This window comes from Lycium barbarum, chromosome 7 (genome assembly GCF_019175385.1).
Source record: "Lycium barbarum isolate Lr01 chromosome 7, ASM1917538v2, whole genome shotgun sequence".
Taxonomy (NCBI): domain Eukaryota; kingdom Viridiplantae; phylum Streptophyta; class Magnoliopsida; order Solanales; family Solanaceae; genus Lycium; species Lycium barbarum.
This window is the reverse complement of record NC_083343.1, coordinates 4291486-4314811: the sequence shown is the minus strand read 5'-3', so window position 1 is coordinate 4314811 and position 23326 is coordinate 4291486. Positions and strand designations below refer to the sequence as shown.

Sequence of the window (23326 nt, the reverse complement as noted above, 5' to 3'; positions counted from 1 at the left end):
TTTATTATATTGAGTTATTCTGATTGAATATAAGTTAATATTTAGTAATGTTGAGTTGATAATTTTGATTGGATTGAGTTGAAATGTTATTTTCTACCGAGTGTATGTTAATGGATTATTCAGTTACAGGGGAAACTCTGTCGATTTTTTTGTCAGATCAATAGACTAAAGTAATAGCCAGTCTGACATTATTTGTTTGTTGCAATTGAATGACGTTCGAGTCTTGATAATGATATTGATATTTGGTGAGGCTAGTTATTCATGTCATCTCGTGTTGGCATTTTGTCATTTTAACAATGTATTTTGTGCTTCCTTATGTAATGTGCAGGTATATATGGTGATAATTATTTTTCAAAATAATTTTGGTAATGACATTGATTTTTGGTGATTGTTGTAATTCATTTTGCCATGTATTGACATCTTTTCATTTAAAAAGATAATGTATTATTTTCTTCCTTGTGTAATGTGAAGGTATAATTTTTTGAAAATGGTAACAGAATGTGCATGTATTATATTTGTAACTTCTGAAGAATGGTGACTGAAAAAGCTAATAGAAACATTGAAAATTCTAAGCTACAAGTATATTTCTGCAGCCATTTAATTTAATGTGTTTATTATGATTGTATTCATACTATTTTTATGGTAACTACAAGTGTAGGAAATCAAATTATTTAATTTGGCTAAACTATTAGTATTGCTACAACAAAATTCAATTCGTGCTAAATAATACTAATTATTAGCTATGAAATTTTATCATAACAATAAATTTGTGGCTATATGATTCTGTCATGACAAGTAACTATATCTATTAAGCCAATTATTGTCACGAAATTTAGTACTCGAAGTAAAATATTTATCTTGTTGTAATATTTTATTTTAAGTAATTTTTTATGGCTAAAAGGTTACTATTGCTACAATAAATTTTAACACGTGGCAAAAATTAATAATTAGCTACGAAATTTTACTATAGCAAAAATTCTATAGCTATATTGTGTAACTATTGCCACAATCTTTTATAACTTGAAGCAAATATATTGATTTAGCTACAACGTTTTGTTTCAAATAATTTGTTGTGGCTAAAAGGTTACTATTATTACAGTAAGTTTCAATCCGTAGCAAAAATTTATAATTAGCTACAAAATTTCTGTTTAGCAAAACATTCGTGGTTATATCATTTAGCTATTGCCACAAATTTTATAACATGAAGCAAAATTATTGATTTAGCTACAATATTTTATTTCAAATAATTTATTGTGGCTAAAAGGTTACTATTGCTACAGTAACCTTTATCGCGTGGCAAAAGCTTATGATTAGCTATAAGAGTTTATCGTAGCAATAAAGTTGTAGCTATTTCGGTAACTATTGCCACGATAGTTAGCAATTATGGCAAAAATGAGAAATTTGCTTTGTCAATTTGATTTTCGTGGCAAAGAAATTTTACGAATTTGTAAATAGCTACGGAATTCAAATTTTTGTGGCTATTAATAGGCAATAGCTACGCTTTTTAAATTCGTAGCTTAGATTTTGTAGCTATAGATACACTGTGTTGTAGTGATGTTAGATTTAATATCTCTCAATTTCATTGAGGATAATGACTATAATCATGTCAAATATGAGAGCATCAAAATCATCAAGGAGCTCATAAGGAGACATGATTTATTCTCTAACCCTGATCCAAAGGCGGAAGTTGTCCCTGGAATTGTGAAGGGACTTCTTAATTTGGATAGGTGGAAGTTGCCTTCTTTTAGGATTAAGAAATGTAAACCAAACCTTTTGTACTATAATCCCCCATGACACCTTCCCTTCCCTTAGTGCTACTGGTGATTGTAGTTAGAACTCTCACTTTTGCTCATTCAAATGGTTGGTTTACAATGTAACCAATCTCTTAAGAAGCTATGGTCTAGCCCTCCTTCTGGCAATAAGATTTTTGCTAGTTTGTAAAATAAAAAAAAGGACTCAGAAGGTGCTAAAATGATCAACAAAACAATTAAAATGTGTGAGGACCCAGCAGGTAATGGACAGAAGAGATATTGCGCCACTTCTTTGGAATCAATGGTTGATTTCACCACATCTTTCCTTGGAACAAATAATATTTTAGCAATTTCAACCGAGTTAGAGAATGAAACTCCGGAGGTGCAAACATATACCATCAACGAAGTGAAGGAGAAAGCAAATGGCAAAGGGGTGATATGCCACAAAGTGGGTTACCCATATGCAGTACACTATTGCCATGAAGAAGGAAGCAGTACTAGGACTTTTCAAGTCTCAATGGTGGGTGCTGATGGAACTAAAGTTAATGCAGTATCAGTCTGCCATGAGGATACTGCATCCATGAACCCTGCGTTGTCCTTTCAATTGCTCAATGTTAAGCCAGGAGAAAAGCCCATTTGCCATTTCATTTTGGACGATCAGATTGCCTTGGTTCCTTCTCAAGATGCAACTCAAGTGGCTGAAAATTAATTAACATGCATGGATGAAGCACTTCAGTCATCACTATGCAATATATAATGCAGTGTTTTATGTAATAATGTATGACGTGATGCAAGTACTTTGTTAATCACGATTAATCAATAATGATGTATGTATGCATGAATCTGTATGTGTTAATGAAAATAATTATGAGTATTTTAATAATATGCGGTTAATGTATGTATGTGTTGATGAAAATTACTGGCTTTTTACTATTATACAAGCTTATCTTACAGTGATGTGAGAAAATCGACCCAATTATTGATCCTCTTTGGCCTCATGGAACCCTAAGCATGTTGCTTGATAAGTTTGTCGCTAGATAATAGTGTTTGTTCGTCTAATGGTCCTTTCCTCTTATATAAATAATAATCTAGGTAAATTTTAATCTTTATTAATTACTATCCTTTGTTTAAAAAAGAAAAACAAAATTTGCCCCATTTATTAAACTAAATTTGCCCCATTTATTTTGGGTTGTGTTGTATATATCTTTGGAACTCTAGAAGGGGGCTTAGCTTGTCATTAGGTTACAACAATGATTAATGTGAAGACGATCTATACGAATAATTGAGGAAGGAGAGAATTCATGTAAACAAAAATACAGACTACCAACCGTCTCACCTCCTGTACAAAAAAATATTCAACTTAAAAAGAAATTAGAATGTGCTGTCATGTATAAGAATCTTACAAAAGTATGGTGTAATTAAGAGAAAAAAGTGAAGTAGAATGCAATGTCCACTACTTACTTCTAATTGATTAATTCTTGCTTAGATATAAAATCTTTGTGACGAGCGTGATGCAGATCGAAAGGTACTCAGATGCCAAGCTTAATATGGTAAATGGGATTTCATTGGATGTTTAGATGCCACAACTCTTTTCAATTTCATAAATCTTCGTCTACGTTATGTGTAGTGTGATTAAAGGTCTCAGATATTCTTTGGGCTATTTTAACTAAAGAAATTGTTAAGCAATTAACGTTTTAGAAATGGCTCAAAAATATCTTTTCTTTAACCTATTGAATCAAATTTGTTCCTCCTCTCACCTATTTGAATAAAAAAAAAATTTAACTTGCCTCTCTTTTTAACAAAAACTTATGTGGAAATATATGAATTTTTAAATTAAATATGTGACATATTTTTATTGGTTCAGGGTAATTAGTCCTATGTTGGATGAAGAGGAAGAAGTGTTGGGTCTTTTAAACTGGGTTGGATTTCGGTCTAATTAAATATGGACCAATAAAAATTAATGTCACATATTCAATTAAAAAAATATCATATATTTCACGTCAGCTTTTGTTAAAAGGAGGGGTATTTTAGAATTAAAGTTAAATGTTAAGAGCATTTTTTATCCAAATAGGTGGAAGAAGAAGCAAATTTGATTAGAAGAATGGACATTTTTGAGCCACTTTTAACACGGATGTCTTTTACCTTTTCCGTTTAAACTTGGTTTACTTTTTGAAGTGGGCTCCATAAACTTCTAACGATGTCGTGCCAGTTGAATATTATTATTAACAAAGAATCTGTACACCATTACGGTTTTTGTATTATGTGATTGTGTACATAATAAGTTTATTGATGAAACTGTGTAATTTCCTTTGGTAACCAAAAGGGTTGTAAGACAAAAAATTGCTGCAGTGCAATTTTGTTCAGATGAGTTTGTTCTTGTTTCTCTCATTAGGTTGGTTAGAATAAGTTTAACATCACTGGGCACACAAAATTTTCATCAGAAACCAAAATAGTAATGAAAATGGAAGAATTTTAATACAGCTAAGGTGTTTGACAAAAATTTTGAACAACTGGGAATTCATGGACTAGGTTGATATCTTTAATTATGTAGTACTCCTTGGCACAAGAGTTTAAGAAATAAAGGAATACTTTGAAAAATAGTGGTCCAAAATAAACCATAAAAGTTTATGTGGCTAGAAATCATTTTATTAAGAATAAAAAGGTTAATTTAAAATTGAATTGTTATTAACTATAAAAAGCTATCATTCTTTTGGGACTGATTAAAAAAGAAAGAGTTCACATAAATTAGGACGGCGGGAGTATATGCTCCTTTTGAATTCATGAAGATACTGTGGGATTGGTAATCTTAATAAAAATAATTCTTCTTTCTTTAACTTGTATTTGACATAATAACTTGTCTTGAATGCTTTCAATTCTTTCTTTCGTTGCTCCTTGCTCCAGTTAACCAAAATATGGTTATGTTAGACGCAAAAAAGGCCTTACTGCTGAAGCACTGCAATTGGAAAGAATTGGAAAACGCTAAAGAAAATGGATGGTCAAAGGTGCAAATCTTGTCGGATGCAAAAATTGTGGTGGATATGATATGGAAAAGAAATGTAGCTTCTTGGTGATAGAGACAACTTGTGAAGATATATGGAAGCTTATGAGTTTCTTTGACGATGTGCATGTGGTGTATATTTCTAGATCTTGAAATATGCTAGCGCACAATTTAGCCAAGTTTTCTATTTCGTTGTCACGTAAGGTTATTTGGGTTTCATTTTTCTCTAGTTGGATTGTAACTAATGATGTGCATCTTTTAACTCTTTGAAACCGCTTATGCATATACAATAAAGTCATTTATTATTTAAAAAAAAGACGCAAAAAAGGCCATAGTAGAGGTTAGTATAGTATATATTTCTGAAACTTCAAAATTATGTATAGTGTAGGTTAATAAATTTAAATTCCTTTCACTGGATTGTTTATGCACCAAATATTATTTAAGAGAATATTCAGTCATTACTCCTACAAATAATCTCTTGCTTATCCGACGACATCACTTTTATGTTAATTGCTACATGGGAAGTTTATTTGAAACTGAATCTTTTTGCATATTTGGAATTCCTAATCCACAGGGACAACTGAATTTGTTCATACTTAATTCTTTTCACCAAATTTTAGCATACAAATCTATTTTTGTTCTGTTCTGCTTTGAATTTCTTATCTAAATAAATTTTGTTACTAGATTAATTGTTTCTGTTTATCCATTATATCTAGATTAGTTGTTTCTTTTTTCAAATGAATTTGTCACTAGATTTTGTTGCTTTGAATTTCTTTTCTAAATATTTGCCTCAATCTTCCACCTATCATGCTAGTCACCTTCAAATCGTGTAATTTCTAAAGCTGGTAAACGTTACTAGAACCGTATCTCTAATTTACCCTGCCTCTTCCGTCTTCTCAACTATCCACGTTCTTTGTTTTTTTCATGTCTCCGGGCTGGTAGTAGTAATTGCAGGCAATGGGAAGTGTTTGCTGGGAATATTAATAATATCAATCACAAAAATGAACAATTGCCGTCACGAAACAAGTCACTACCTTGAAAGCAGCCCGACTTCAGTGTAAATGTTTTGGACTAGTCGCTCCCAAGATTCCATAACATTCCTAAACACTTGCGCTAGTAGTTGGAGGTTTAGAGTTGCAAAAACCAATAGCTCACAAAACAACTCAAGAGGAAAAGATGAGGAGAATAATTTTTTCAGTGGATAAGTAATTCACCGAGAGGGTTAGTTTAGATAGGCGGAAAATCTGAAGGGGTAAAGGGAGTTAATTAGCCATTACCTCAAATCATTAAAGAAAATTTAATGAGCCATTAACTTGGCTATTCAAATCAACAATAAATCAATCTTTAAAAGGGAATTAAAAAGTCAATTACAAATGTGGAATAATGACTCATTATATATTCACTCTTTAATGTCAAGAGAATGAATCAAAACATTATCAATGTAGGATTCTATAATAGGAATAAATAATTCTAGCAGTGTTTTCAAAAGACGTTGAGTTTGGCATCAAGTCTTTTGACATAGACCTTCTAGAGGAAGTAGCATGTAGCTGAATTGATTAGGCAATTAACTTTTCTTACCTGTTGGATTCTTATAATATTCTCTTTTCAGTGGGGAAATTTAGACCTATTGGCCATACTTAGTCGGGTAATCTAGAATTAACATCACCTGTGAACTTTATTCAGATTTTATCCTGTCATCCATTTACTTTTATTTCTTAACTGCCATGTTATTTTCCGCGAGCAGAGCAAATGTTTGTGTAATTAGCAAGAAAAGAAAAATGTATGGTCCTAGCTATATTAGGCTCAATGCAAATTATTCTATTTGAGGCAAGTTTGTTGACTAAAGATGGTGAAATCTGGAATTTTGACACACATGATGAAAAGCCCAGTACATATTCTAATGTTTTAGTTGGATTATCAAAATATTTGGCTAACCGTTGTTTGTTCTTCTTGACTCTTTCAGCACAGGAACTTGAGGATGATTAAGATAATATGAAGGAGAGTGAACATGAAGAGAGCTGGCGTGAATTAACAATTGCTGTTCCAGTGTGCTATATTAGACTGCTTATATATGGTAATGGTCGTGGTTTATATATCGTTTGTGAGGATAGTAAAATGATATATAGTAACATATTGCTTACTTGTGATTTTTTATTGTCAATGAGAAGGTTCTTTAACAATGGAAAATGAAGTTGGCCAAGTGGATGAGTTTTGAAGTGAAAAAAGCTCCTCAAACTGAGACCTTGAGGCACGCATTTGTTTCTTTGGTAGACCATTTGGCATTAGTTGGGGAGATTGCAATATTGTTGGCATGCTTTCTAAATGATTCATTGGAAAAGCCCTCCACATTGTCAAATAAAGGTAAATACTGATGGGGGTCGATTTGTAGATGGAAGAACAGGGGCTGGTGTAATTCTTAGAGACCAAGAGGGCAACATGGTGATGGCTTTTGCGCTTCAAGATGGGACTAACAATATTGCCATATAGGGATTCTATGGTACAAAAATAGTGGTTACAACAATGTTATCCTTGAAGAAGACTCAATGTTGATTATCCAGATGCTTCAAAGGGAAAGCAACTTGTCCATGGCACTTACAATCGATTATTAATGAAGTGAAGGCAGTCATATGTCAAGGTAATATCTCCATAAACCATTGCCCTAGGGAAGGAAATCAAATCAAAGATATCTTGGCTAAGAATGGTGCTAACGGGGAGAATTTGTATATCTTCAATCCTGGTAATCTTCCTAAGGAGACAGTGGGGTGCTTTAGATTGGATAAATAGCAAATGCCCTCTTTCAGACATAGATTTTTCAAGAACTCTTTCGCTGCTTCTGCTGATTTGTAAATTGTAATGGTCACCAATAAAAGTCATTCTTCAGTGACAACCTACCTAAAAAAATTGTGGAAACTATTTGTAGCGAACTAACTGAAAGGCTTAATTAATTTAACAAGCACCAGTGCAACAGGCCGTAGCGACCCATTAATATTATACAGTACTAGTTTACATTCATCCGTAGTACTTCAGAGCCCAAATAACGGGCGCAAAACTTTCCAATCGAAAGAGAAATACAGCATGACGCCGTAGACAGGAAAAGAGATGCAACCGATGACACACACAGCAATGGCAAGAGCAACTGAATGTACTAAAGTAGCATACAGACCAGTTATAAACGCAATTACAAGTGATGCCATACCGAAAAGCTGCAAACCAGTAGCGAGCATATAAAGACAATCATCAGCAATCACACGTTGGAAAAATGCAGCATTTGCTGCCATAGCGAAGTAGCTGAATACAGCACCGACGGAGCATACAAAGGCAATGGCATCCGTAACAACAAATGCTTGGAAAGCTGCTTTTCTTATTAAAATTGCCATCCCTTGGTTAGGGCCCAGATTGCTTTCAAAACCTCCTGGTAACGTAAGACCAGCTGTGAAAGTGATTGTAACTACTAAAGTAGCCACAATTACATGTATCTGAGTGGCCATTATAGTTTCTTTGATCCGCCCTTCATTTTTCTCCTTCACGACTTTCTCCTCCTCCCCCGGTTGCTTTGGTTGGTCCTTCAAATCCATCTTGATGTCACCAATTCCAAGAAAAATGTTAGTTCTTCACCTGATATGAATTTATATATACTTGAAGTACGAATAGTATGTGTAATTAGTTTAGCAGATTGGTTATAACTAAGGACTATGATACCGTGTAATAACAAAATCCACGTGTAAGATAGGCGATCTAGCAGGAAATAGATTCATCATTACTTGTGTCCTTTGTATGCACAACACCAGTACACCACAACCATATACATCATGAATGGACACTAATCTCAGGAAACGTCAGTTCTATGTGGGAATAGCTATAGTTGAGGATTATTCAAGCCTCGAAGCTCAGATGTATTGAATGATTCAGATGCAGGTAAGGTTGGTTTGCTCGGCAAGGGGGTCGCTGGTTGTTGGTCACAGACTCACAGGTCTCGGGTATCTTAGGTCTTGACATTTTGAGATGAATTTAGATGGGCATACTTTTGAAGTGATACGTTATCTTGTCGGGTAAAACTTGACAGGATCAGTTTGAAGTATCCAGAGATTTCAAAATTGTCTGATATTCATTCTTATTCTACTATGGGAATATAGCATAATCACAGTTCAGATATAATTAGTAGTTTCCTTTCAATTCTATTAAAGAAGTCAAAGATGATATCCAAACAGTAATAATTATAAATTAATAAAGTTAGATGATTTTATCAGACAGAGTATAAACCAACACTCAAACAAATTTATGTACTTAATTGCACTTGGGTCAAATTAACTAGATTTCTGAAGCTTATTGAGGGACCTTTCTTTTATATATGAAATAAATGGGATGGCCTTATGTTTCTTAGTCTTAGGAATGTAGCTGCTGTATTCGAACAAAAGTTCTAAGTTTCACATCAGAGAAGAGTCACAAGACTTGTGTTATCACTAGCACCATTAGCAACATATATATTTTGATAGAGTAAAATCCAGTTTCATCTATGATATACTTACACATCAAAACTAATTGGACATACTTATTATCTAGATTGAGAAGTTTATGCATAAAGTATAACCACAATGAAAAAATCAAGTAGCCGATAAACCAGCTGTAACTAACATAGATTTAGCTAGAAATATATTACAAAAAAATTTCTGCAATCTCCTTCCTCCACCTCAGTTTGTTATGAAGCAATAAGCACGATTATCATGAATAAAAGCGAGAGTTAAGCGCATGTGGTTCCTACCTCATTTGGTGACAATTCTTTGCTGAACGTCATCATCATTGCTTTGGGATGGTTTACTAATTCTGAGACATAGTTCCCAGAAGCAGCAAGCAAATGGAGAGGAGTGTTGCCATCATTATCTGACTCATCAATAAGTTTATAAAATTCAGGGACTGATATTAGGAATTTGGTTGCCTCGACTTGATTGCTCAATATGGAAACATGAAGGGCATTCTGGTCTCTGCTGTCAAGCATTTCCCAGCAATCAGGGCAGTGACTTAGCAACTCTTCCATCATGTCTACATAACCTTCCTTGGCTGCGATGTGAAATGTAGTTGTCCAGTCAGTTTCACTGCCTGCTGGAAGGTAGGCTAAGGATTTTTTCCAGGCCAGCATATGAGATACTACTTCTTTCAAGCCTAGTTTAACGGCATAGTGCAGTGAATTCCAGCCCCATGTGTCACCTTCTTCACATAAACATCTATTCCGTTCCCATAATGATCTGGCGCAATCTGCAATTGTGAAATTAGAGAATGCAAGAACTAATTCGACCATCCACCATCTTAGTTGCAGAACAAGAATTATATATGAAATCGGTCAAATGCTCTTTACCCTCATATTTCTTATTTTTCCACTTCTAGTCCAAATGTGAAATAAACTATACAACTAGATAGATTTTGGACATGTATGAACTTTATATCCAAATATAAAGTATAAAGAAATATACTGTTAGAGTAAAATTACTTATAATAGGGGGCATTAATATGGTGAATAAGAGTAAGAAAAAGTACCGATATGTCTGTTAATTATTGCAGCATGCAAAGGCGTTAGATCAGATGGTCCCAGATAAGTTGGTGTGTTGCAGGAAACCAAGATTTCAACCAAAGCATCATGAAAACCAGACTCCGCAGACAGATAAAGTGGCGTCTTGCCTGCATTGTTTGGCTGGAATTGGAAGTCCGGATCTTTTATTAGCAGGAGCTTTACAACATCTATGTGATGCTTTCTGACGGCCTTATGTAGAGCCGTATCTCCAACTCCATCTGTCATCCGTATTAGGTGCTCTCTATCTGTTTCGCAATTTAGTAGCACGCGCACCACATCAGTGTGCCCTTCATTAGCAGCTATGTGAAGTGCAGTTTCTTTTTTCTTGTTCTGATGGCGTAACAATTGCGGGGTTATCGTAAGGACTTTTTGGACGAATTCCGAGTGGCGATAGAGGGCTGCAATGTGGAGAATGGTGTTGCCTTGTGGAGTGGCTTCCTGCCCTGCTTCTTCATCCTTGATTAGCTGAAGATGTAGAAAGTTACCATCTCTCGCAGCTTTGTACAAGGTAGAATCCATCTCTAATGATTTTCTGGACTATCGAAGGTCTTCCTTGTATGATCTTGTAATTAACTCATTTGCTTTCATTGGTTGATATTTAACAACGGGAAGATCTTCTCTTTTTTCCGTACAGTGGGAAGACTGACTTGTGAGTCTATGCCGAGTCTTTGTTTAAACGAGACAATAATTACCCCCTCCAACTATTACACTTTTTTCAAAAGATACTTCTAACTTTAAAAATGTCCTAATACCCTCTTATTCTTGTTCAAGTAAATTTATTACCTCCTTATAAGCCACATGGCGTTGACACTCTCCAATGGAGAGTGAGATAAGCAAATTTTTTTTTTGTTTTTGTTTTTTCGTGTCTGTTTCAATAGCAATGCTTTTCTTTACTTTGTTTATTTCAATTTCCTTGTCAATTTCCTCCTCCCATCTTATTCGATCCAACTTCTCCCTTATTCTCTTTCATTTTTTCCACTATCTTCTTGCTTCTCTTTTTCCACTACCTTGTACAATTTGAGCTAAATTTTTGTATTTATTTAGGCATTTAAAACTTATACGTGTACATAAACACAGAAAATCTACTCGTTACATAAAGTGAAATTTTTTGCCACACCCGCCCTCCCCGTTAAATCCGCCCCTACCTATAGAGGCGGAGAAAAAAGAGATAATGAAAGGAAAAGGTTGTGTGTGTGTATATATATATATATATATATATACATATTAGTGTTATTTGCCCCGTGGATATTAGTCAAATGATTGAAACTTTTTAATTTTATTATTCTACTATTTCTTTGCAACTCGTATATTATTTGCAAGTTACAAAAACTACAACTTGCGAATAAATGTTATCCATGAATGAATGAAACATATGGCTCATTGAACTTTCTTTTATTTACTTGTGTTCATATTTTTACTTATATTAAGTTATGAATATACCTAAAATATACTTATAATATACATCTACATAAATTAAAAACTAAAAAGTTATATACTTGAAAAATAACTAAATATACTTATAATATAAATATACTTAAGTAATAATACATATAACTTAAACATATATAAGTATATATAGTATACATATATATATATATATATATATATATATATATATATATATATATATATAAGTTATATAGCCTAAGTATATTGATATTATAAGTATATTTTAGGTATATGTAGTATAACTTAAGCATATAACTTTATATATATATATATATATATATATATATATATATATATATATATATATGTACATATATGTTGTTAGTTAGTAAATATATAAACTTTACGTATAAACTTATATAACATATTTATGCCTACAATATACTAATAAATACTATAATATAAATATACTATACAAAAATAGAAACAAAAATAAAAAAGGATTTTTTAATGTTTTGGACCGGCTGAATCTGGTTTCCATGTTCGGAACCGGTAAACCGGAATCAGTAGCCGGTTTCGATTTTTAGACCAAAAATTGATCAGTTTTATAACTGGTTACCGGTCCGATTCTGGTTCAAACGATTAACGGGCTTACTCTTGTTTAAACGTGAAGTGTCTAATATATGAGGCCTCTCGTTTTTTGACATTTGAATAAGTGGGTCCCACTGTCACCACCATTTTGACACATTGCCTTTTCCTTCCTTCAGTCCCCTCTTACTCCTTCAAAAGAAAACAGAAGCTTTCCCCTCCGAAACTAGCAGTTGTAGGCTGCAATTGTGACGATTTATGTTCGGATTATTTTCCTCGTTTAATTACAATTTTTGAAAAATTTGTCCGCAAAATTGATATCCTTTAACCATTTTTTATTATTTGAAAAGGAATAAAAGGCTAGATGCTTGATTTCGTCTACGAATAGTATGAAACAGGTCGATTTTAATTCATTTTTGTCTACAAATAGCATGAAACGAGTCTATTTTAATTCATAAGAGATTCCATATGCCTTAGAGAGCTTGAACCTCCGCAAACTAGCGCAAGAGCCTACCGACGGTGGCATTCGGAATTTTCACGTAGGGGGTTAGAAAAAAAAAGCGAAACATTAAAAAGAAAATGTTGCCCCTAGTAATTGATCCTTGGATGCTGGAGAGAATTTTGAACACCTTGTACAACTTGAGCTAAAATTTTACATTTGTTCAGGCATTCAAAACTTATATGTATAAATAAACACAGAAAATTTACTCTTTATATAAAGTGAAATTTTTTGCCACACCCGCCCTCCCCGTTAAATCCGCCCCTACCTACAGAGGGGGAGAAAAAAGAGATAATGAAAGGAAAAGGTTGTGTGTGTGTATATATACATATGTGTGTGTTTGTGTTTGTGTGTGTGTATGTGTGTGTGTATATATATATATATATATATATATATATATATATATATATATATATATATATATATATATATATATATATATATACATATTTGTGTTATTTGTCCCGTGCTAAGCTCGGGCCCAAAACTAATATTAAAATTAAATTTGCAATTATTTTTTCTCACTCATACTAGTGTTATTTGTCCCGTGCTAAGCTCGGGCCTGAAACTTATATTAAAATTAAATTTGCAATTATTTTTTTCTCACTCTTTGTGGTATTAAGTTATTGAAAGATTAGTTCGACCTTTTTTGCATATTCCAAAATTCTAAAGGCTCTCCAAAATTTAAAATTACACCCAAAATATTTTAAAATTGAATAAAGACTTTTTTGTCCTTATTTTGGGTTTCTTTTTAGCATTATTTATTTATTGAATTTTATTTAGACTTAGACTTTGGAAATTTCTTAAGATCCAACCTCGCTATAACATTTGTGTGATTAAAACACCCATTATGAACTATAATACTTTCTTTCAAAAAGAATAAAAATAATTTCGTTCAAGAGACATCAATTATATATGGTACATTTATTCTTTCGATGAGATGTTAGTAAATGTTATTTTCATTTAAGATATACAAAATATAATGAAAATATCATTAATGACTTTTCTTAATATAATTAAATCCTTTTGCTTTTCAAAAACTTACGTGATGAGGAAAAGACATTTCTTCCTTTTGTTAGTTTATAAGTGCACATTATTTTATATACATTCTAATCATTTTTAAACAAAAATAAAGCTTCAACGTTTCATGCTTAATTTAATCATATGTCCTATGCTAAACAGATAAGCTAACCCTTTTTAAAATTCACCTCTCCCCTTTGCGCCCCCACCCCGCCCACCCTCCCCAAGGAAAAAATGATACTAAAAAACCTTTAATATGATTGCTCCTTTTTGTTACAATTGTTTGATACTCCCTCCCTCCCAATTTAAGTATCTTACTTTCATTTTTTATTTATTCCAAAAAATGTATTTTTTTTTTCTATATTTAGTAAGTTTTGGCAAGTTTTAGACCACAAGATTTAAAAGACTACACACATCTTTAATTTAAGACCACAAGATTAAAAATCTTTCTTTATTTATTTAAGTTCTTGTCCAATCAAACTTAGCATGTTGGCCAAATTTCTAAAATCGGCTTATTTTAAAAAGTACTTTTGGCAAAAAGTAGTTTCTGTTTGGCCAATTAATTAAAAAAATACTTTTGAGCCGTCATTAATGTTTAACCAAGCTTTTAAAAAGTGCTTCTATATGTATTTTTCTCAAAAGTACATTTCAAAAAAGTGGTTTTGAGAAAAAGTTTATTTTACTTCTGAAAAACTACTTCTGCTACTACCCAAAATCACTCATTTTCTCCCAAAAGCTTAACCAAATACTTCACTTTTTTAAATAAGCACTTATTGAAAAAATAAATATTTTTGGGGAGAAAATAAGCTTGACAAAACAGGCTATAAGACACTTAAACTGGGGCGGATGGAGTATTACTATTGCTTGGAAAACTTAAAATTGTGTAATATTTAGGTAAACAAGCATAAAATATGTTATTTTCTTTAATTATACACATCAGTTATAGTTGGAACAATTTGAAGGATTTACGGGTTATTGAGGCTAATGTGTATGATATGTATTTTAAGTAGTTAACTTATTTGTATAATAGACATTTGAGAATACATGCAAAAGTATTTTTAAAATTCAAATAGAATATGTCTAATAGAAACATATTATCATGTGTTCGGGTGTTCAATTGAAATAAGACGTAATTTATGTGTTCATTTAAAATTTACTGATAAATTTTTTAAAAAAATATTAAGCCAATAAAGCAATATATAGTAGGAGAAAAATGAGGCATATAAAAGAGGATATAGTATATTCCACATCACCCTCTCAAGTAGATGAGCAATAAAAAACTAATTAAAAGATTGAATTTGGGAGAGGAACCTTTTGGCTGGTAACCATTAGTTAGAATCTAATTAAGTGACAATAAAATCTTTAAATTTCCTCTTATTATATATATATATATATATATATATATATATAATTGTCACCTCAATTCCATATATATATATATATTTATAATTATGGATTTTGAGTTCATCATTCTGCAGTTCTTAACATGAATTTGAGAGTGTAATACTAATATGGCATACTGAGTCATGAAATCACATATATATATGCGCTGTAAATATCAGTTATATCAATCTGTACCATTGTTTTAATGGTGCATCATAACGATTAACGAACAACGTTTCAAAAGGAAGAAGAAAAATCTAAACGTATGCACCATCAGATTTAGGAATTGCTGTTATAGACTTAGATCTTTTTGCTTTTTAACCAATCAAATCCACATCTCATTTTGACAACATTAAGATGAATGTTTGAAGTATTCAATTTGAGAAGGATAAATTAGAAAAATGTCCAGGCTTGCAGAGAAAAACACTTCCATGAGAAGGAAATGAATTTTGAGAAATTGCAAGGATACAAAGGGTAATGAACCCACCAGAGAAGATTTAACAGAAGGACCGGCAAGTTTTCAATATATAAAAAAAAAGTGTTCAACCGGTTAAGTAAAAATGAGCTTGATTAGAATTCTTAAAATTACGTGTTATAACTATTTTTAGTACATCATTAGTGATATTAACTACCTTTTATTTTAATTATTAATAATAACTAAATATTATTTAAATTTTAATTAATATAGTTGCACAATAACTGAGTTACTGGTGTACAAATACACCTAAAATTTAGCACCCCCAATCCCATATCCCCTTTTTAATGGTAACAATATTAATCACTTAATATACATTACCATTCGCTCTCATGTTTCATAAATTTTTGACTTTCTCTATTCTCACTCACTACCCATTTCAGATTTTTCATTTCTCAAATCTTTAAAAAATTCTCTCTCCTTCTATCAACCACCACCACGACGGGTGGTGGCCGCCCCTCTCTAAAAAAAAATTGGTTTCCATGATTACAAGCTTTGTGGACATATTAAACATGAAAAGGCAATTAACCTTTCCATTTTCTTTTTTATGTGAATGATGTTCCAACTAGAATGATCATTGGGCAATTGGCGCGAATGCTCTTCTTTTGGGCTGGTCTTTAGATTTTGCCCCTCAAAATGGCGGTCTTTAATTATTGTCCTTTCGAGCAAAATTAACATAGTAAAAAAACATTACTACCCCTAACCGTTACCTATAAAACACAACAAAAATCGTTATTCTCAAATCCTTCTATCGTTAACCCAGCCCAACTTCGTTCCCAAACCAGATTTCTCAATTATTCAAATCGTTGTTTCAAGCCAGATTTCTCCATTGATTTTGCTGCTACAATATCAGTAAAAGGTACAAATCTTAATTCAACTCAATTTAACGATTTTATTGAGTTTAGATTGTTAATATTTGAAAACGGTCATCTTCTACGACCTGATTATTAAGAAACAGATGACATACAACTCAGATTGAACATTACGCACGATAAAATTATTCAGGAAAATAGAATCGATTGGATTTAATGCTTTGTTATCATTTTAATTACTTTATACCTTAATTAAATTAGTATACAATGCTTATTTACTTGAAATTGTAATTATAGTAAATTCAATTTAAATCAGGCAATGCTTATCGATTTAAACTTGAATTAAGGTAAACTGTGTGCAAATTTAGAAAAAGTATGCTGGAGGAGGCAAAAGTTCAATTTACAAAAGAGTAGAGTATGCCGTTAACGATAATGTTTTGAACAAATTTCATAACAAGTATGCCGGAGAAGGCAATAGTTCTGGTTTATGTAGAAGTATAAATTAGTCCAGTTGCGTCAATCCTCTAATTGGAATAACTGTTGTAGGAATTTGATTTAAATTGGACGAAGGTAGAGGACGTTTTCATTTTTTTTAACCAAAAACAATTACTGCATTATCATCAGCAAAACAAAAAGTGCTTATGTCGGAGGAGGCAAAAGTTCAATTTACAAGAGTAGAGTATGCCGTTAACGGAAATGTTCTGAAACAACTTAATAACAAGTATGCCGGAGACGGAAAAAGTACAATTTACAAAGTAGTAGAATATGCCGTTACTGGCAAAGTTCTGAACAAGTATGCCGTAGAAGGCAATACTTCTCTTTAGAAGCCATTAAAGTAAAATTCTACAAACCTAAAGAAACTTAACATTTATATATATATATCCACAAAACATAAAATCTTAACTTCATAAGTACCAAACTACCATCATCAGTTCTAATTTCACGTGTACCCATTCCAAATTGCCCCATCGTCAACTTGGCCAGTATGCGAGAATAACCTCTGCCTTAAAAATCGTAATTCTCTTCGCAGATCATCATTTTCTCTACTTAGAGCACCGTAAAGAGCCCTCATATTCATGAGTAATTTGCAAATTTCATGAGTAATTTGCAAATTTGCAATATTAGGATGGATTTGGTTATGAGGATGGGCATGTTCATGTGATTGCCCGTGGCCACCATTAACATGTACAATATGTTGATTTTGGTTCATTTTGTATGTGATTATATCTGGTTTTCAGAAGTAAAGTGTTTTTTTCCTTCTTCAAAGTTGTGTTAGTTTATATAGAAGTATAAATTAGTGCATTTTAAATTAGAATAAGTGTTGCATGGATTTGATTTAAATTGGATAAAGATAGAGGAGATTTTTTAGTTTCATGAAAATAATCGTTACAATTTCATTGGAATAACTGTTGCAGAAACAGTTACTCCGTGTTTGAAGAATGCTGGTAGCGGCAGAACTTCTGTTTACAAAATGGTAGAGTATGCTGTTTCAGGCATACTTCATGACTTTACATACAAAGCCTGCTGGGAAGGGCGGAACTTAATTTTTTAAAACTAAGATGCATCTACGTAGCCTTCAATGGCAAATGGGACGTCGCCTACAATTATGTTAATCATGAAACCAAGCTAATACTTGTCAATGATGGTGTAAATTTTCAACAATTCACTTAACAGATATTTGCGGGGCATACACAAAATACTCAGCAAAAAGAGGCCAACATATGGTTTGACACCAGTGAGAAAACATCTAAAGGGATGCGTGTAACAAACGACATTGATCTTCATACTTTCTTGTACCTGCTCAACAACAATGACAACTTCAGGAATTCCCGTTTCATATTAGAGTTCGATTCAGCTGATGCGAAGGACAACCCATTACAAGAACATCATAATGAATCTATCCTAATGACAGAAGGACAAACCATAGAGGAAATTGACAGACAACTCTGCATTGCTTATGAAGAAGACATGTCTGAAGTTGAATTGGATGGCGAACAACACAACCCTATTGGACATAACCTTAGGATTCCACTTGAGAAAAGCGAGATAGTAACTCCTAACCAGACACCTCAGCAGCTACAATGACAACCGCCAAATATTGAGCAAGTTGTAAACAATGACCTTTCTCAGCATCCAACTTCAATGAATGTTGTATCACTTACTCCGAGCATGACAGTTGAAGAGACACAAACACAGCCATACAACAAAACAAATACACTAAAAAGGAAGAGGATACAAAATGATACACAAATTTTGACACCTAGTGCATCGATTGATCAAATAGAAGTTGGCATTTTATTCAAAGACAAAGATACCGTGAAAAAGTGCATGAATAACATTGCAATTACTGGTCATCAACAGTATAAGGTAGAAAAGTCATGCACGCAACGATATTACATCAGATGTGTTGATCCAACCTGCATTTGGCATTTCCACAGTTCAAGGTTCAGAGGATCAGAACTTTTCAAAGTAGTAACTTTGAAAAGAGACATAGTTGTTCAATAAATTTCATCACCTCTGACATGAGGAATGCAACTTCAAAAGTCATAGCGGAATACATTACAGACCTAGTACGCCATACACTACAAGAGATAACACCCAAATTTTTCATTGAAGAAATGAGAAGCAGATATGGCTTGCACATTGGTTACTGTTGACACCCAATTTTGTCCCTCTTTTATTTAATTTACTCGGGTTTCTAAATTTACTGACGAGCTAAATACTTTATTTTTTTTCACAATATTTTATTGCTACTACTATTAATATCACTACTTTTATTTTCAACATTATGAGCATTACTTTATCGCAAACTTTAACGGTTCGTCATCGTTTCATTTTTTGGGTTCGGATTCGTTAAATTTAATTACAAAAACAACACTTTGTAAAATCCTTACTTTTCTACATGTTAATTTCTATTTGTCTTCACCTAATATATTTTAGTTATTAAATTAGAAGCCCAACAATAATTAAATAACGGAGGAAGGGTTAACAATTTTCAAACAATTAATAGCTTAAAATATAAATACAATATTATTTCCCTACCCAAATAAACAACCCACATTTTAATTAATAGGCCAGCCCAAACGGACCAGCCCAATCCTATTTTCTTTTACCCGACCCGGGTCCGACCCAACTCCCTTATCTTAATCCTAATCCCCTAACCCTTTTCTCCTATCTTCTTCCGCCTCTTTTCTTTCCTTTCTCTCTTCTCCATCATCGCCGCCCCTCCCCTGCTCCCTTCTCTCTCTTCTGCTTCTTCCTCCGTCGCCTCACGTGCTCCCACATTCCCCTGTCGCCCACTTCGTTCTGCCATCTCCACCATCACGATCCTCACGCCCTCCACTTCACCCGACATCGCACTGTCTCCCTCACGTTCTCTCCACTCATCTCTCTCTCTCCCACGTTTCATCTCTTCCATATCCACGCCTGTCCCCCACGCCTCTCTCATACGCTCCCCTCTCCTCTTTCTTAAACCCTAATCACAACCTTATAAAAGGATGGGAAAATCACAGGGAGAAAGGGATCCGAACATCAGAAGAGGATTTGGAACCCAGAAAATCCCTTACAAAACATCAATTTTGATCAATGATATAGCCACATATTACTCTATTTTTTACTTTCGAATCCGAAGCCTTAATTACTTTAATCGTTTTTTGAGTTCGAGTAGATTCGACGACCTCGACATCCCAGTTCATTGCGCACAAAACAGGTAAACTTCGATACATTCATTACTCATGGTATTTAGTTTCTGTTTTGGTTAAGATTTGTAGTTTATTCTGCGATATGTTTAGTGGTTATGTAGTTTTCTGTGTCGTTATATTATTTCCTTGATGTTTGGGAGCTGCTAGGATAGAATGTTAATCGCTGAAATGAATTTAAAAAAAGTTATACTTTAGTTTGGATGTTTAGATTGAATTTCCAGAATTTTAAAACCCGGTTAGAGCCGAATATACATATAGTATACAGTAGGTTATCAAGCTAAGAAGAAGTTATACATTCGGTATACATCTGATATACGCACCGTAGAGTGTATATCTTAAGTATATCTCACACGTGATCAAAACAGATCGACATTAAGTCATCTCCATAATTGTCTTTCATCCATAAGTCTAAATTTTCTGTTTTGATTAATTCCAATATGAAATAGTGGCAGTGGCATCATTACTGTTAGTTTCAAGTGAAGCGCTTAATGTAACCAAATCTAATTTTGGTTTAGTCGAATAGTTCGATAAATGATCCAACTATGTGAATGAGTAATTTGACGAATATTGTGCCGTTATTTCTCTTTTCATCGAACCTGCGAAATATGAGCCCATTACAGCTTTTGCTATCCTTTTATCTGTCCAAAAAAATGAACTAGTTTAAGAGGGCTAACGCAAAGTATAGACTAGATTCTATTCGAATCATATCTTCAAATCTCTTCCTGCATTCTTTTAATACTGTCTTCAGCCATTGTTGCTAGCCAGTAAAGTGTTAGTCCGTTGATTGATAAATTTATTTGAAGCTCAAGAATGCTTTGTTTTGTTTGCTTTGAGAATTAGTTTAGTTATAAATCAATAAGAATTACTCGATGCTTTCAGTTCTGTTTGCTTTGTCATGTTCATTTGCTAGTTCTGTTTAGCTTGGTTTAAGTCAAGGACTAGCTGGTTTGATTTCACGGATAGTTAAATTATGCCTTAACTATGGTATGAGTTTAGTGTATAAATCAATCTTACATCTTTCTAGTTCGGTGTTTTCATGTTCGTTGTTATTTAAGTTCTGGGTGTCGAATTCGACTTACTTTTTTTTCCTTCTGCCAGTTTTCCTGTTAATCAGTCTGCTTTTGATTTGTTGGTTAGTAACATGTATAGGTTCATGTATTAGTTTGGTTTAACTTGATCTTGTCTTGTTGGGTCCTGCAGTTGTTTAGCTTAGGTGCATTTGGAAGAATGGTTATGTAGATTTTAAAACTCGTTTGCATATTTTGATTAAGTTATAAGCCAGGGCAGCCTACTAGCCAGGCAGATTTGTATTTTTATCAGTGTTGAATTGTCTTGTCAAGTCGTGATTTTATTTGCTTTGAAATGTGAGTTATATGATTAAAACTAATTAGTCATTGAGTTTGTTAAGTCTAGAATCTTAATTCAGACCTGTCGGGTGGGATCACGTATGTATACAATGGCATTGGACATGGGCTTATGTGTTAACTAGTGTCTGGAGAGGCTGTTTGGTTGCCTGGATTCTGCATTTAAGGCCATTCATTTCTGCCTTCTTCATAGTTCCAAACAAAAGGTTTATCAGGAATAAAATGTCGACCTTGCACTGCTCGTATTACACTGCCCTTAGCTCTGAAAACTGAAAATCTGATTTGTTTTAAGCTATCTCTGCCCATGTTTAGGAATATATTTGTTGTTCTCTTTCTGCATTTTATTACCATGGTATCAAATATTGATCTTGCCTTGCCCGTGCCATGGCCATATATCTCGAGTTTGCTTCTGTTTGCCTCCTGCTTTAGTCATCCTACTTGAAATGTGGCATGTTGTTGAATTCCTTTTCATAGCTAGATAATTGATTCTTGCTTTACTGAATGTGGTATGTGGTTCTAAGTTCATTTCCCTGACTAAGTATCGGTTATTTCTTCATTCATCTCATCTGAATATAGCCTGCAGTTTTATGCATATCACAGAAATTGTACCATCGCACTAATCCCTTTTCCTTTTCTTTTCTTTTGCATAATCTCCGTGAACGAGTCCGAAGGATTCGTCCTATCCCGCATTCGGTGTTGGGCAAAGCCCAACATAATTTCTCTATCGAGTCAGCTACATAGCAGCAGCCAATCCGCAGCCAAACAGAAAAAATAAAAATCTGGGCCGAAGCCCAATAGGCCCGACAACTGTAGCAGCAGTCCTAAATAAATGGGCCAAACCCATTTACTCTTTTACTCTTTTCCTTATTTTTATTGTTGTGTATATTTTTTATTTGCTTTGTATGACTAACATCTCATCTTATTTTATTAACTTAGATAAACTCTAGCCACATTAAGGGTTTAGTCTAGTAATGGGTAGTTAATTCCAAATTACATTCTCTTCTATTTATGTTCAAAACCATTCATAGTATCCATAACATTTATTTGGGTAGTTGATTTTTTTAAATAGCATGACTACCTCATTTGGATTAAAAGAATCATTTCTCATTATTATCACCTTAGGAATTTCAAAATATCACTAATACACAAGATATGAATCCAATTGTATTTTTTAAACATTTTTCAAGATTTACTCAATTATACATATTTTTTAGCTGAAATTGGAAAGAAATTCATGGCCTTTTCATCATATTTTAAAATATAAGTCTAGGTATTCTTATGCTTTCACGTTCATATAACATCATTTTATCTAAAAGATCACATTTGACAAATCATTTTTTTAAAAAGGCTATTATTCGTAGGCAAATTATCATACTTTCTACAAATCTTATTTTTGAATAACATTATTATATTTCTCATTTAAGACCTTAGCAATATTTTGAGTCTCATTTAACATTAGAAACTCTTTACGCAAATTATTATGTTTTCTACAAATATTATCTTAAACAACATTATTACACTTTCATTTAAAACTTTAACAACATTTATAAGTTGTATTTCAAAATAGCATTAAAAGTACTCTTTTATATAAATTATTATTATAAGTTCTATTTTAAATAGCATTCTTACATATTTATCTATAACTTTAGTCATATTTACAAAACTATCTTCCTTTTTCTATAATCCTATATTCACACTTAGCTTAATTAATTTTAAGTCCGGTCGGTTAACCATTGTTAATGGGTCTTAAAGGATGCCTAATACCTTCCCTTTAGACTAATTG

General features: G+C 32.9%; 2 protein-coding genes across 2 annotated transcripts; one reads left to right on the top strand and one right to left on the bottom strand.

Annotated features, from left to right (window-relative positions):
• Positions 1-531: 531 nt before the first annotated feature.
• On the top strand, positions 532-2460 carry LOC132602781 (BURP domain-containing protein 5-like). Its single transcript, XM_060315549.1, has 2 exons — positions 532-579; positions 1954-2460. Exons 1-2 carry the CDS (start codon positions 532-534, stop codon positions 2458-2460), a joined length of 555 nt encoding a protein of 184 aa, XP_060171532.1.
• A 4615-nt stretch (positions 2461-7075) lies between these two features.
• LOC132602070 (protein ACCELERATED CELL DEATH 6-like) lies at positions 7076-11312 on the bottom strand. The gene is made up of 3 exons (XM_060315091.1): positions 10279-11312; positions 9509-9999; positions 7076-8324 (listed from the first exon to the last, which is right to left on the bottom strand). Exons 1-3 carry the CDS (start codon positions 10829-10831, stop codon positions 7773-7775), a joined length of 1596 nt encoding a protein of 531 aa, XP_060171074.1. The 5' UTR covers positions 10832-11312; the 3' UTR covers positions 7076-7772.
• Between the last annotated feature and the right edge of the window lie 12014 nt (positions 11313-23326).

Excerpts from the sequence above, each read along its gene's own strand:
- LOC132602781 (XM_060315549.1), top strand. The coding sequence starts at position 532 with ATGGTGACTGAAAAAGCTAATAGAAACATTGAAAATTCTAAGCTACAA. Across the intron at positions 580-1,953 it reads TTGAAAATTCTAAGCTACAA|GACTCAGAAGGTGCTAAAAT; the intron begins GTATATTTCTGC and ends AATAAAAAAAAG.
- LOC132602070 (XM_060315091.1), bottom strand. The coding sequence starts at position 10,831 with ATGGATTCTACCTTGTACAAAGCTGCGAGAGATGGTAACTTTCTACAT. Across the intron at positions 10,000-10,278 it reads AATAATTAACAGACATATCG|ATTGCGCCAGATCATTATGG; the intron begins GTACTTTTTCTT and ends TCACAATTGCAG. Across the intron at positions 8,325-9,508 it reads AAGAATTGTCACCAAATGAG|ATGGATTTGAAGGACCAACC; the intron begins GTAGGAACCACA and ends GGTGACATCAAG.